At 38.7% G+C, this 15,239-nt stretch overlaps 1 protein-coding gene across 1 annotated transcript; it reads left to right on the top strand.

Moving 5' to 3' along the window:
• Positions 1-1,420: 1,420 nt before the first annotated feature.
• Positions 1,421-14,907, top strand: rmnd5b (required for meiotic nuclear division 5 homolog B). Its single transcript, XM_053487869.1, has 10 exons — positions 1,421-1,513; positions 2,794-2,996; positions 4,324-4,466; positions 5,236-5,373; positions 5,465-5,565; positions 5,754-5,920; positions 7,303-7,468; positions 7,554-7,656; positions 9,590-9,744; positions 10,938-14,907. The coding sequence occupies exons 2-10, from the start codon at positions 2,858-2,860 to the stop codon at positions 10,999-11,001; spliced, it is 1,176 nt and encodes a 391-aa protein (XP_053343844.1). The 5' UTR covers positions 1,421-1,513; positions 2,794-2,857; the 3' UTR covers positions 11,002-14,907.
• The last annotated feature ends 332 nt before the right edge of the window (positions 14,908-15,239 follow it).

Here is a 15,239-nt window from a genome sequence, read left to right as displayed (position 1 = left end):
GAGGATAGATACAAAGGGAAAATAGAAAATAAAGGGACTTTGTAAAGAATGGCTTTAAATCCTAAGTGGTTAATAAAGTATTTGTGTCAAACTCCTTGAATTAAAGATACTCTTTAAAGTTTACACTTTAACACACATTGATTGCACATTACAAAAACTTGGCTGGGAGTTATTGCCACATCCTCCATACAATCCTGACCTTGCTCGAGTCATTTCCACATTTTATGGGGAGGCTTGTCCAAACACTTATGGATCATACTGTGTAGGGGAAGCTGACAATAATTTTTAGTCGTATTCCTGACAGATCTTTAAAAACAATTGTAAATTCATTCATATGCTAGTACATACCGGGGTGTTCGAGTCAAACCAGGACTTTTGAATGTGCAGATAAAAACAAGACAGTCCTTAGAGAAAAAAACTGCCTTTATTTCTTTATAATAATCCCCTGCTACACTAGTGCACTCATCACATCATTTCACTAGTTCTTGGATATCATCAAGGCGGAAAGTTTACTCAGTACACCACAGTCATGAGGCTGCGTGTGAATCACGTCTGAAACGCTGGCCTCTCAGGAACTCCTTTAATGGCTTAAACATGTGGATGTGAGCTTGGAGCGAGGTCAGAACTTTATGGGGGACGTGGAGGTCCACTGCACCAGGAACTCGGCCAGGAGTTATTGTCACATTCCCCGTACAGTCCTGATCTCACACTGAGCCATTTCCACATGTTTGGTCCATTGAAGGAGTTCCGAAGAGGCCAGTGTTTCAGATGTGATGCGTGGCTCCGGTGTACTGAGAAAACCTTCTACCTTGATGGTGTCCAAGCGTTAGTGAGACACTAGGATAGATGCATTAATATAGCAGCGGATTATATAGAGAAAAAAAGGGGAGTTTTTACACTTTTATAACTGTGTTCTGTTATTCTGCACAATCAAAAGTCCCAGCTTGACTTGGACGGCCCTTGTATGTACTAGTGTATAAGTAAAATTACATTTATATGTTTACATTTAGGCACTTTGCAGACACTGTTTAAATTTATTTACTTATGATAATAGGACTGGCAAATATCTGCAGTACAGTCAGGTCCATAAGTATTCGGACTTGGTTGTCTTATACAAGGACTTGACTTGAATAAAAGCAATCAAATTATAGTACATGCATTACATGTATTATATGCAGTGTTCAGTCTAGCACTTAAATTAAAAAATGCTTGTGTAAAAAAATGATTGCATTCCTAACACACTGTTTTATTCCTTAGAAGAACACCGGCTGTTCCTCCTCCTGCTCAGTAGAAGGCAGTCAGTGCAGTAAAAGCCCAGAAACATGTGGCCAAATTAATCTTTGCTCCTTACAGTGCCGCCCTCCGTCTGCGTCGGGACCTACGAGCACGCGCGCGCACTACCTAGTGCCCCAGTAGTTCGATTTGCCTTGGATTGGGACGCAGCCCGAGTAGAAAAGGACCTTCCTGTTTCCAGGGGACGTCTGGTGGAGGAGTGCTGCTGCTACAACAACAGGCGAGTACAGGTTTTTGTTTATTTATTTTATTTTTTTCACACGTTTATGGTGTAAATGAGTTAGGAATGGTTGTTTTGTTTTTACAGAAGTCTTCCACACCCGGTGTCAGCGTGTAATGTTTTATAACAAGCCTGTTTTCCCCCCTGAAGTCCTTTAACTAGCGAGTTGCTGTTTGTCCTGATTAGCATGCTAGCTAGCACAGCTCACTGCTCCTCTCTCTCTCTCTCTCTCTGGGTGTTCAGCTCTCTTTGTTTGTTTGTTTAGTTTTTTTTTCTTTTTTTTCTTTCTAATTATAGTCTCATAATTTTAAAATGACTTATTATTAAACAAACCAGATTTTTGTTTCTCCTCTATGGTTAAAGAAAGAAGAAAAATCAGGTGCTAATGGTTGGTGACTGGCTAATCTGCTAAGCTGGCCTGTGTTTATTATTTATTAAATTCAGTGTGTGTGTGTGTGTGGGAGAGAGAGAGAGAACAGCTGTTCAACTTCCAACCTATGACAGGCAAACAATTAATAAATCAATAAAAATGTATTGCTGTAATTAATAAATAATAAAAATAAATAAATACATAGGATTTAAGTAGTCACCAGCCACCATGGTTAGACTTTTAAGATAAATAAACCTAATTAAGACAAGTAAGTATAGCTTGATATAATATTTAATAAACAAATGCTATATAGTAAATATACTGACTTGTGTGGCATTTTTTTTTTAATGAAAAAAAAAGGCTATATATTTAGTGTTTGTGCTGTCTAAAAACATTTAAGGGGCGTTCGAGTCAAACAGGGACTTGTGCTTGTATGATGTTAAAACTCTCTCCATTTCTCTTTATAATTCCCTGCGCTTTAACTTTGTGCTTGGATACCATCGAGGTAGAAAGTTTTCTTGGTATGCCAGGGCCGTAATCGGACTCTCTGTCTCATTCACGTCTGAAAACCCCGGCCTCCCAGGAACTCAGGAAATGACTTGGAGCGGGGTCAGGACTGTATACCGGTGATGTGTCAAGGACTCCCAGACGAATTTTCTGTAATGTGCAAGTGCGGACATACAGACTTCTTTAAAATGTTTTTCCAGCATTCAAATGTTTTACTGAGGTGATAAGAGTAAATGTCAATCACCGGTTTTACACCTATGGTCACCAGAAATCCCGGTTTGACTTGAGCGGCATTTATAAACGTGCGAGTGTATAATTAAAGGAATTTAAGTATTGGAGAAATTGAACTAATGATTACATTGTCAATGTCATGATCACTTTGTATGTTTGTGTTTTGTTGTAGGTGCCGGTGTTTGTCGCTCCTTGCCGTATGCGCGATAGTGCAATCGATACCGAGTGACAGAGCCATGGAGCAGTGTGCGTGTGTGGAGCGCGAGCTGGAGAAGGTCCTGCACAGGTTCATGACCTACGGACACCAGTCGGAGGAGCGCCTCGACGAGCTGCTAAGGAGCGTGTGCGAGCTGCGCAGCCAGCTGGTCGCCTTCGGTGAGCGACCGGAACAAAGCGGCCAGCATACGCTTGCTGGCCACTTTAACAGGAACACCGTTTGTTGTTGAGATTATGTGGGCTGGTTTTGATGATTTCTGAAGCATAACTTGGGAGCAAAGTGAGGAGTTTAAAAGCATTCTTGAGCTGGTCACATGTAAGATGTGTAAAAAAAAAATAAAAATTTAATTAATTCCCTCAGGTTCAACTTCTGTCCAAGAACACGAGTCTGAAGCTACAACGGGTGCACGCATGTCCCCAGTGTTTACATAAATCAGATGTTTTACAGATGTTGTCAGTTTGTCCTACCAGAAAGATTTGTTTACTTATTTATTTATTGCTGATTTCCAGGCTGTTACTGAGATTTGTGCCGGGCACAGTACGGTACAGGAAGGGATGGGTGGAGTTTTTTTTGGCATTGCTTCTCACAGAATTTCCAAAAAGGGGAGCTAAACATGCAAACTGCCCTTAATGTTATTTTTTTTTTTTAAAAATTTAAAAAGGTGGAGTCAGAGATTTTTATCGTCCAAATGCAGAGACCGAGATCCGAGAGTGACTCACAGACGAGCGTTCATATGCTGACGGCTGTTTGACTCTAAATCAACTCCACTGTTGGACGTGAATCGCATATGATGTGTGTGTTGGGATGCAGTCCAAGGACTGAGATGTAGTGCTTTAGAAATGTAAAAACTCCTGGAGATTTGGACTAACAACTAGAAGATGTAGGAAAATACTGGCTTAAACAATAATCTACCGTAGACATCACTGACTGGATCCCGACTAAGTGACTGTGCTATCCGGACCCTGATGCTTTCTTTTGATAAACGAAAATAATTAATATACCAGTAATGTAGCGCTTTTTTTTCTTTTTCTTTTTTCCCCTTGAGTGGGCATGGCTATATTTGTTACTTAATAAAGACAATAAACATGATTGTTTGCCGTGTAAGGAAGAAACATAAGATAAAGCGTGACCCGGCATGGCTTACTTTAAGAAAAATAAAGTAGCCTATGAAAACTGAACCTTCAGGGATGAATGATCAGATCGATGTACGTTTATTCTTTTTGCTGGGAAGTTTAAAACTAGTCTGTCTCGTAGTCTGTCACGTTTCTGAGACCATGGCGATAATAAAAAGCAGTAATGTGAAGCGCCACTATGAGAGAAAACCCCATATCTAGTTAAAGTAAATCTGACCAACTTTTCATACATGTTTCCAAACCAGATGTTTATTTTTAATTTTTTTTCTCAGACGCTGATGTAATTAACACTTTTCTAGTATCGATGGTGCTTGGAGTTTTAATCTAATTTAACCTTATTTTCTCCTCGCAGGTGTACAGGACACAGATTTATCCGTGCTTTCTCAGACCATGGTGCAGTGCTGTAAGGAGATCAAGGAGACGGTGCAGATGCTCGCGTCTCGCCACAAGGACATTCACGGCAGCGTGTCCAAAGTGGGCAAAGCCATCGACAGAGTGGGTCACTCCGCCATCGCTTCGTCTGTTGGGGTTTTTTTTTGGTTGTTTTTTTTTATTTTTAGATTATACAGGTCTTTCTTTTTTCATTATTTCTTTCTTCCTTTATAAGTTTAGTTGAGAATTATTTATTTTATTTATTTTTTTGTCTTAAAAGTTTTTTTTTTTTTGCTATTTTCTTTCTTTTTCTATCCTTTTTTCTATTCTCCCATCATTTTGTGCATTTCTTTATACATGCTGTACAGTTAATAATTATTTTAATTTTATACTTGTATAAGCATATCGTCTTTTATTTCTCTGCCTTTCTCTGCTGTTTTTCTGGCTGTCTTTCTTTGTCTTTTTTGGTCATTCTGTTTTCTAATTTTGTCTGTAAGCTGTTTATCTTTTAGTTTTTTTTCCCCCTCTTCCTAATTACTTTGCAATTGTTTCTTCTGCCCGTTTTATTTGTCTCTTTCATTTATTTATTTTTCGGGGATGTCTGCATTTTGAAAAGAACATTTAACTGTTGATCATGTTGATGTAATAAGTAACTTTTCTCCTAAGTTTCAAGGGATCTGTAATTAAACAGATTTTTTTTTTTTTTTAATAGTTTTGATACCAGTAGTACGATTGCGAATTGTTTTGAGCTGCCGTGAACAGTGAGGCTTGGTCAGAGCGCTCTTTTATAAGTCTTAATTCTGTTGCGTTCTAATGCAGGTCAATCGAGTGCAGTACCTCGTCTCTGACTCTACACTACTTCTGTTTGACAAGGCTTTTTTTTTCTGTGCAGAACTTCGACGCGGAGGTGAGCGCCGTGGTAGCAGAGACGGTGTGGGACTCCTCCGAGAAGCAGAGGAACCTGAGCGAGACCATCGTGGAGCACCTGTATCGACAGGGCATGCTGAGCGTCGCCGAGGACCTCTGTCAGGTTCGGCTGTACAAAATGGTTTTATACAGAACTCCATCTGTTGCGTTAATTGTTAAAAGTGCTTTATTCTGCTCTCTCTATGGTCGGGCAGGAGTCGGGCGTGGTCATCGACATGAGCATGAAGCAGCCGTTTCTGGAACTGAACCGCATTCTTGAGGCTTTACGAATGCAGGACCTCCGACCTGCGCTGGAGTGCGTAGAGACCTTGTATTAATCTAATATAATTTTCCTGACAACAGAGAACTACAGACATTATGTGTATATGTGTGTATGTATGTGTGTGTGGGAAAAGCAGAGAATCATCATTTGCTATTGAGAGTGCAAAGTTCGACTCAGGTTCAGCTTTGATGCTGTGTTTGTGTGTGTTTTGTCTTTTTCAGATGGGCCGTCACAAACCGACAGAGGCTCCTGGATCTGAACAGCAGTCTGGAGTTCAAGCTGCACCGACTCTACTTCATCAGCCTGCTGAACGGAGGTGTGGAGAACCAGTTAGAGGCGCTACACTACGCTCGGCACTTCCAGCCATTCGCCGCGCAGCATCAGAGAGGTCCGAGACGGAGACTCCGTCCATAAATGTTACACACACACCCACCTAGTATCGTAAAATAAAATAAATAAATAATTACAACGGTGATGCAGTATGCATGCAGTATTTTTTTAAAGCTCCATTTGTTGTTAGGCTTCAATTGTTAGTAGAAGTTGCTCAGTACGAGGGTGAGTCAAAAATGTGCCTTTTTTGTGCTCTGTCTGTGTACTTATTGCTGAAACAACTCTCAGAAGAGCATAAACTGAAGCGTTTGGATCTCTCTAAAGAAAATGTGTAGCAATACTCTAAAGAAGGTGAATGTTTTCTTAAAGAGAATCGTTAGCGGTGACGAGACACGGATTCAACACTATGTTTCTGGGAGTAAACAGATGGGAAACATCCTCAATCAGGGAAAAATTCAAAAGTCAAAACCATCAGCTGGAAAATTCATCAGCGCTTACAGTTTTCTGTGATTCTCATCTCAAGAGCCAGAAGTATTGGAACATTATCAGGAAAAAGGTTTAACAATCATCAAATACAAGTGAGACACTTGTTGAAGAGCAGAAGCCTAAACTTCGGATTAAACACAGAGGACTGAGGAGGCCTCGGAGGATGTCGTGATCTCACGTGACGATGCACGTTTGCACACTTCTGCCCACACTGTTGTTAAAGCATCCTCCATATAGTCCTGATCTCGCTCCATCAGACTTTCGCCTGTTTGGTCTCCTATACACAGTCCAATACAGTGGAAAACAGCCTCGAGACAAAAATGACATCCAGGATTCGCCTGGTGATTTAAAGGTGCAGAGCCAAAACCATTACATTTGACATGCGAGAATTTTTTCTGAAGGCACGGTTACGGTTTACAGCCACATAATCGTAGTGTGAGTAAAGGGGGACAGATTTAGTCAAGTGGATTGGTACGTTTTACATTTGAAGATTCACAGTGGATTGGTACTCTTTATATTTGAAAATTCACTTCTGATGAAAGAGTGAAGACGGCAGCGCAGTTGTGACTCGCAGCTCACCTCAACACATTCTTTTAACGAGGAAACATGAAATCTTGTTGACAGGTGGACAAAATGTTAAAAAATTACGTTTCTCTTTTTTTTAAAGGTATTTAAAATAAATTGTACAACCAGAGTACAGGATTTTTTTTTTTTTTTTTTTTACCTCCGTATAAACCTGTTACAGCCAAAACTACTTTGTTTGTAACGGCTGATCCAGATATTAGTAACGTATTAATGATAAAAAAAAAAAATGTTTGGATAATTGCAACAGCAGTTTAGGTATTAAACTGAAACTTGTATTTTCTTTACCTTGGTGCTGCTAGAGTATTAGATCTAACCTTGAGCTTTAGCTGTGATGGATCTGTTTGTGAGTGTGATGTGTATCTCTTGTAGATATCCAGGTGTTGATGGGCAGCCTGGTTTACCTGCGCAATGGCATCGAGAACTCTCCGTACCGCAGCCTGCTCGAGACCAACCAGTGGGCCGAGATCTGTAACATCTTCACTCGGGACGCCTGCGCCCTGCTTGGCCTGTCCGTAGAGTCTCCGCTCAGCGTCAGGTCAGACACTCCTGTCGAGTTCTGTCACACTCTCAAGATTAACTTAGCCAACTTTTATTATAAATCGTGTGTGTGTGTCCCTCAGTTTTGCGTCGGGGTGCATGGCCCTGCCTGTGTTGATGAACATTAAGCAGGTCATCGAGCAGAGGCAGTGTAGCGGTGTCTGGACACATAAGGACGAGCTGCCTGTGAGTCTCTCTCTCTCGCTTTGTGTACTTTGGTTTTGTTTTTGGTTTAAACCCTCATGATGCTCTCTGCTCGGTCTTTATCTCAGGTCAAGCTGCACCTCAGCAAAACTGTCGAAATGGTGCTCAGGCAGTTCTGTGTGTGTTTTATATCAGGATCTAACAGCGAGCACAGCGATTTATTTATTTATTTATTTTTTTTTTTAGATAGAGTTTATAGAAATGATAGAATTTTTCATGTTTTTGTCAGCAATTTGGTTGTAATACATCATAAGAGTTTTAATTTGGTGGTCCCAAGACAATCAGTGTATTAATCTGCCCTAACAACGGCACAAGTGTTTTGACCCAACCGCCTCCTCCCAGTGCAATGATGACCGCATGTGTTCCCAGTTATTTAGTAGAAGAAAAAGTATGTTGCCTAAATGCTCATGAATGATTTAATTGATTGATGGAAAGAATCAGAGGTGACAGTTTTGTCCAAAGTGTATTAAATACAAAAACAGTCAAGCAAACAAACACTTCATGAATAAGACTAATAAGACTACTACTAGGTATTTAAATAAAAATTATATTTGTCACTTACACAGTCATACAAATATGAATATGATATGAGGTGAAATGCTTGTAAAATGTAATTTATTTAAGTATTTAAATAAAGAATATAAGCAAGAAAAAAAGGATAAAGATATTCAAATGAAGAATACAAGATGTGAATAATAATAATAATTAAAACTGAGTGGTGGGTAGCGTAGCCAAAGAATTTAATCAAGTAAGAGTAATAGCAAATTAACGAACAAGAAACACCAATTTCCTAATCTCACTTTTTTCACAATATAAAGCTTTTAAAATAAATATCTGCTGTGTAGGTAACATACATGTGTTAACAGTGTAAACTATTTCCTGTGTAAGATAAACTGTACATACGTAGTCGCCCTCCGAATGACTCAGCAGATTTGAATAACAGTAGAACATAGAGTATGTGCACAAGACTCACTTTACCATAAACTGTGTCCAGCAAAGCAAATGTAAGAAACTTGTATTTTTTTTAGTCTTTAGTTTATTTGCTAATTATATATGTTAAGATTTAAATAAAACAGCTAAACTAACCGCGACACGTTTGCTTCACTGTCAAACTACTAAAACGGTAAAACTAGTCATGGAAGTCAATTTTTTTATTATTTTTTTTCCAAAGGTTTCTCAAGTAAATGCAACTCGTTTCTACCCACCTCTTGTGGTGGGTTTCTCACCTGCCATGTGAAAGGGTTCGATTCCCAGCCAATGTCCAAACCCCAGCCACTGGGTACAGTGCCGGCCCCAAGCCCAGATAAAATAGAAGGCTTGCGTCAGGAAGGGCATCCAGTGTAAAACCTGTGCCAAGTTGTTGTCCGGATCAAATGGTTCGCTGTGGCGACCCCTCGATGGGAGCAGCCAAAAGACTAACGTCAACTACAGTAAAAATCGTACAAATATATAGAAAACTTTTAGCTGTAGAATCGGATTTGCACTATGTACGAGATATAAAATAGAATTGAAATATGGAAAAGCAATGTCCAGTAATGAGCAGAACAATGTGCAAAGTGATGGTTGGAAATTAAAATATCATTCTGGAATTCTTTTCTAAATGAACCGTCAGATGTACCTTTCCTGATACACCACTGTTTTACAAATCACATGTCTGTTTTTTTTTTCCTGCTTTCTGGTTTTCACCGCTTTCAAGTCTGAAATGTATCTAAATAAAATCTCTTCGGAGTCGGTGCCGTTCCACAGGAGATGAAAGCACCTATGTTTTTAATTTAATTAATTAATTTATTTTTATTTCTTGATATGTTTTATTAAGCATAAACAAAAAGAACTTGGACAAATAATACCATCTGAACGTGAATTCCATTAAATTTTGGACAAGGATAAAATTTTTCGTCTGTGTGTGTTTGCGCAGATCGAGATAGACCTGGGAAAAAAGTGCTGGTATCATTCAGTGTTCGCGTGTCCCATCCTGAGGCAGCAGACCTCCGAAAGTAACCCACCCATGAAGCTTATCTGCGGTCACGTCATCTCTAGAGACGCCCTAAACAAACTCACCAACGCTGGGAAGTAGGTGCTTTTTATATGAGAACACACACATAGAGACACACAGTTTGTTGGCAGAACGTATGTCTACTATAGCAAATAATAAATGCATGTCACTTCCACTGTACAGGTTACATTCATGTGCAAAATAGTGCAGGGGTGTCAATAAAATAAAAAAGTGGGAAGGGCAGATTAGACTTGTACGTCATACATGTGTCTACCATTGGAGTTGGAATTAAGGAATGAATTGAGCTCTAAGTGTTCTGCTTTAATTAAAAGAGTACATGGTCTGGCCAAAAAAAAAAAAAAAAAAGGTTGCCATTTCAGAAGTGTTAAATTATTATACATCAAGCAAAGAAAACCACTAAAGAAAATTTGAAATTACTGGAAATTAGTGTGAGATTAAGTGCATGTTTAAAATGACTTGCATGCAGTTGCGATTTTTGCACACATGATGGCATTGTAGGAAAAAGGGACAGATGCACTGCTTAGATTTAACCAAGTGTATTTGTGTATCTTACATTGTATATTCATGTCAAAGGCTCACTTTTTTGGACTTGAGAACAAATCAGACTTACGAACAGAACTTGTTTGTAAGTCTGGGGCAACCTTTGCCATAGCTACGTTTAATAGTGAAAGTTAAGGCATTGCCATACACACATGCAACACACACATATAGACATGTGATAAACAGATTAAACAGCTGTGTGGCCATAAGGAAACCACTTGTTAGTGAGATTCGTTAGAAAAAAAGTCTTCAGTTTGCTTGGAAGAATAAAGATCGATCTTTGGCGCTATGGAAAAAGATGTCATGACATTCTGATAAGTCCAGCTTGACCCTGATTTAGAGTGATGTGTGCGTCAGGGTAAGAAGGGAAGCACATGACGCGATCATGCATAGTGTCCACTGTACGAGTCAACATATATGTTGCTTCAGTTGCTCAGGTGTAGCCTCAGCAGCATTATGCAGCAATAACATGAAGTCAGCTGACGACCTGAATGTACACAATGGCCAGATTATCGCATCCAGGGAGTTTTTGTATTCTGATGATACTCACGAATAAACCGCAAGATTTGTGTGCTGTAATCCAGGCTAAAGTTGACTTTTTTTTTTTTTTTTTTTTTTTGGGCCAGGCAGTCTATTCAGGTCAATTCCCATCATGTTTAATTTCCTTTGGTCGTGATCTGACGCTGGTTCTCGCCTTTCGTCTCCGCAGGTTGAAATGTCCGTACTGTCCGATGGAGCAGAACCCCTCGGACGCTAAACAGATTTATTTCTGACATCCCGGAGTGGCGCGGATCAACACAGCGGAGGCTCCCCAGCGTGTCGGAGGCTCCTCGGAGTGGCTGAGTCGGAATGATCCACGTTCACGGCCTTCTGCGGCGGCTCGAACCGTGGCGCCGCCGCGCTCCCCTAACCCCCTTTTTTTAGTTGGCGCGGGCCGGTGGTCATGACGACACGCACCTGTAGATTTTGAGTCAAGTTAAGTGTATGTTACGAGGACCGAGCTCCACGGATCATCCGCTCATATATGATACACTCATTAATGACTCGCAGGCTTTTATAAGTATGCGTGTGTTTTTTTTTGTTTTTGTTTTTTTTTCCCCCTCCTCTCTCTCTCTCTCTCTATCTATCTCTCTCTCTATCTATCTCTGTCTCTCACACCTACTTACTTTCTCATTAATATATTTTAATTTAGTTAATTTCCAGTGTATGGTTTAAGAGAGCCGGATGTATGCTTGTGAACAGGTGTGCCCTTCCTGCATCGTATGTTTTTCACGGTTGCTTATTTACCAGATATTTAAATGACTATATTATAGAGGCTTTCAGCCGGTGTACATGACAGAAAAGGCTTTTCAGCAAGTATATTCACAGAGACGTATTCAATGAGGACAGGAGGTGTTTGGTGGAGGGCTTTTGTTAGTGAAAAAAAAGCCTGATCTTGCCACTCTTCATGATGGTGTAATGATTTAAAAGAAATAATAATAATAATAAAACTGACATTCGATTTAGCCTGTCGGATTATTGGTTAAAATATCCGCCGGAGATGTGTGAAGTGAGCAGATCGATCTGACGTTCACGGATTCCTCAGAGTAACAGATAATGTGTATTGCTTTGTGTATATATTTAAGGAAATATTTAAAAGGGAAAAAAAAATGATACTACTGTGAACTGTGACTCTTTTCATTTATTTTATTTAAATTTGTTTCCCCCTCAATAGTTTAAGCATGCCGTCTCATCGGCATGCCGTTATAAAGTAATTCAGTGTAATACGGGATTCCGTCAACCCACTACGGACACAAAGCAGTGTTGTAAAGCCTTAAAGAGATGACTGGCTCCATCAGGAAGTTAAAGTTGCTGCACTGAATGCTTCACGAGTTGGTCTGCACCTCAATTTTTTTTTTTTTTTTATGCAGAAGAAATGTCAGTTTTAGCCCTCAGGGTTATTAACCTAATGAACTTGCTTTATGCTTTTAAACTGGGATTATGTGCATGTTTGCTACTTTTGTGTGTGTGTGTGTGTGTGTGTGTGTGTCCAAAAGAAGCAAATTCCACAAAAATGACATGTACACAATTTTCCCTTAACCACATATGTAGATGATCAGCCAAGACATGTTTGCTGTATGAAGTAATAATCTTTTCAGTATTAATGCAGATACTTAAAATGTACAGTGCTGTGCAAAAGTCACCCTTTTTTTTTTTTTTTTTTCTTTTTTTTTTTTTTAGTTTTCAATACAAACTTTGTTAAACATGTATGCTTCACTGTGAGGTAAAAAAAATATTTCCGATTGACTAAAACTTGTATTTCAACAAAACATGTAAATCTGGCAGGCCAGAAAAGAAAGCAGCATATGTAAAAACACTTCAGACCAAAAAACTTTTAGGACTAGGTTTTGCCTCATGGAAAGAAATAAAAAGCAGTTGGGATAAAGTCCTCGTTAGGACTATGGTTCTGTAAAATGTTCGTTAAAACTAAGCAGCTCATTTCCTTATAAAACTTTAAAGTTGTAACTGAGACTAACATAAATTTTTGGATTTAAAAAAAAATCTTCACTTTGTTTCATTAATTACAGTTTACTGCTGTTTATAGTATTTGTTTAAATGTATTAATTTTTTTTTAGACATCCTTGCTCTAGTGTAATTTTTGCACAGTACTGGCGAGTTTTTTTAAATCATTTTATTTTTTTAAATATATAAAACCTTTCCCTTTTAAACGTTACATTATTAGTAAGGCAATTAAAAGGGCAAAAAATACATAGTGAAGTAACAACTTGCACGAAACCACAGCTTTCACATAAAAATTACATGTATAGAAGAAATGATTAGTATATCCCGTCAGGTTTCTTTTATACGTGGGTATTTTAACCTTCTGTTCCATTTTTACGTTTGTAACATGATGCATCATATTTATTTTTCTTTCCTCTGGTAGCAGCCTGGTGCTGATTTGATCCATCACTAGCTCAGGAGCAGATGTATCTTTATTTCTAATCACAGAAAATATTTTCTTCTTTTGGCTGAAATATCATCTTGTGGATACAATCTCGGTCCTGGCTCCCAGCTGCATCCGCTCAACAAATAGACTTTTTTTTTTTTTTTACCCCTCTCAAAAACATATTGCATGCGAAGTTGTCAAAATGTGATATACATTATTTTCTACCTGATCTAAAACTGATCAGCACTAGTGTAAATCCCTGTAGACCACTTTGATTTCCGTCAAAAAAAACTGACTCAGGCTTATTTAAAGCCTGGTACATAAACCATCAGATGTTATGTTTGATCATTAACATCAAAGGGAAATTTGTGTACGTGTCAACCGATTGACAACCAGCAAAGCTAAACCTGATGGATGGGATTTAAGAAGATATCCTAAACCCATGAGTTAAACAACCTTGTCTTTCCCCATTTGTGTGTTCTTTTTTTCTTTTGGTTTACTCTGCTTCAGTAGACAATCAGATTCAGAGTCAGACAGGCCTGCATGAGATCAGGCCACGAAGTTAGCTCGACTTTGCTCTCAGTTTTCGCCCTGCTGGATGAAATGAAGCTGTTTTGATTTCTAAAACCATTTATGTGCTAAATCAGGGGTGTTTTCTAGATGAAGAAACTGTTCAGGAGCTTGATTTATCGGTGATTTTAAAATCTCCTTGTGAACCTCTCTTCACCGAAGCGTAATACGAAGCAAGCCTTTTTTCTTTTTTTTTTTTAATAAACCATTTAGTGATTCTGTAATCCTCTATAACGCACTATAGGGGTGTATTTGTACAGCTGTCGCTTTATTACACACTCCTGCACTGTAGGTTTTGTCGTAGATGTACAGATGTTTTATTTACTTACTTTTAATGTACTTTTTTTTTGTTCTCAATTTCTGCTACTACAGTAGTCTTCAATAGATGCTAGTCTCGGTTACATCACAAGGGGGCAAAAGAGAGCAATAAACAGCTATGAGCTTAAATTTGTATGATGTTCCCAAAAAGTTTATATATTTATATGATTAAGGGAAATTTTATACAGGGTTCCACAAGTCTTGATCCATAGTCAAAGATGTGTGTGTAGAAGTTTACATTGGAGGCAAATGCTTAAATTGACAGTCTCGGACAAGGCAAGAAGGTAGAAAAGTTCTAAATGTTTCAGCCCTAAGAAGAGATCAGTCAATTGGTGTTGGGTTTGATTCTGTTCCACTTTCTGTTGTTAGTTTTGAAGCCATCTTGGATCTGAGATATAAAGAAAAACAACTTAATGTTTAGCTTTATATTAACGAACCAAACTTTGTTACCTTAAATGATTTTGCTCCCCCTGTGCTACACTGGTTGTCTGTTACACCTCCTGCATAACCTTAACAGCTGGTGTGTGTCTGATAAAGCGGCGGCTCAGTGTGCTAATCTGACCTAGATAATCTTAACCCCGACTTTAAACTAAACCTAGTCATCACCAAAACACACGGGTGTCTCTCGACCCTTTAAGAAAATCCCCTCTAATTCTGGCTTGAGACGCATCACAGAGGCATCAGGGAGTCGCAGCCTTCAAGCTTCATTTCGGTTTTAGCAATATATTATATAAATATATAAAAAAAAATACAAATCTGCATTTCCTGCTACTTCTATTGTAAATAGTTATCTTCTATCATCACAGTATGTTTATTAAACCTGCATCTAAAATTAAAAACAGAATAAAAATGATGTTTATACACAGCTCTACTGTTTCATTGTAAGCCTCTAAATTGTGTTTCTCCAAAAACAAATGTGTTCTCTTATTTATTTATTTTGTATTATTATTTATGACTCAATCTAATTCTTCATCTGTACACCAAGGGGCAGTGTTGTTAATGTTGAGTCCTTTACTTTCAAGCTATCTCCTGAATATTTAGTGTAATACACTTGCAGTGTTACTACATGCAGTGTTGTTTTTATAAAATGTGTGTTTAATGAGAGAACTGGACAGACCACTGATTGTCCACTATTGCTTGGGTACAAAAATGCACCTATACAGTAGAGTAGAGCGGGGTAAGTTGTAGTGGAGCTTT

The sequence above is a fragment of the Clarias gariepinus genome, chromosome 2 (assembly GCF_024256425.1).
Source record: "Clarias gariepinus isolate MV-2021 ecotype Netherlands chromosome 2, CGAR_prim_01v2, whole genome shotgun sequence".
NCBI lineage: Eukaryota > Metazoa > Chordata > Actinopteri > Siluriformes > Clariidae > Clarias > Clarias gariepinus.
The sequence above is the reverse complement of the archived record's forward strand: the minus strand, read 5'-3'. Positions and strand labels throughout refer to the sequence as shown.

Bases quoted from the DNA above. Each gene is read 5' to 3' on its own strand.
- rmnd5b (XM_053487869.1), top strand. From the start codon at position 2,858: ATGGAGCAGTGTGCGTGTGTGGAGCGCGAGCTGGAGAAGGTCCTGCAC. The intron at 5,566-5,753 runs GTGCGTAGAGAC...TGTCTTTTTCAG, and splicing joins GACCTCCGACCTGCGCTGGA to ATGGGCCGTCACAAACCGAC. The intron at 7,469-7,553 runs GTCAGACACTCC...TGTGTCCCTCAG, and splicing joins GAGTCTCCGCTCAGCGTCAG to TTTTGCGTCGGGGTGCATGG.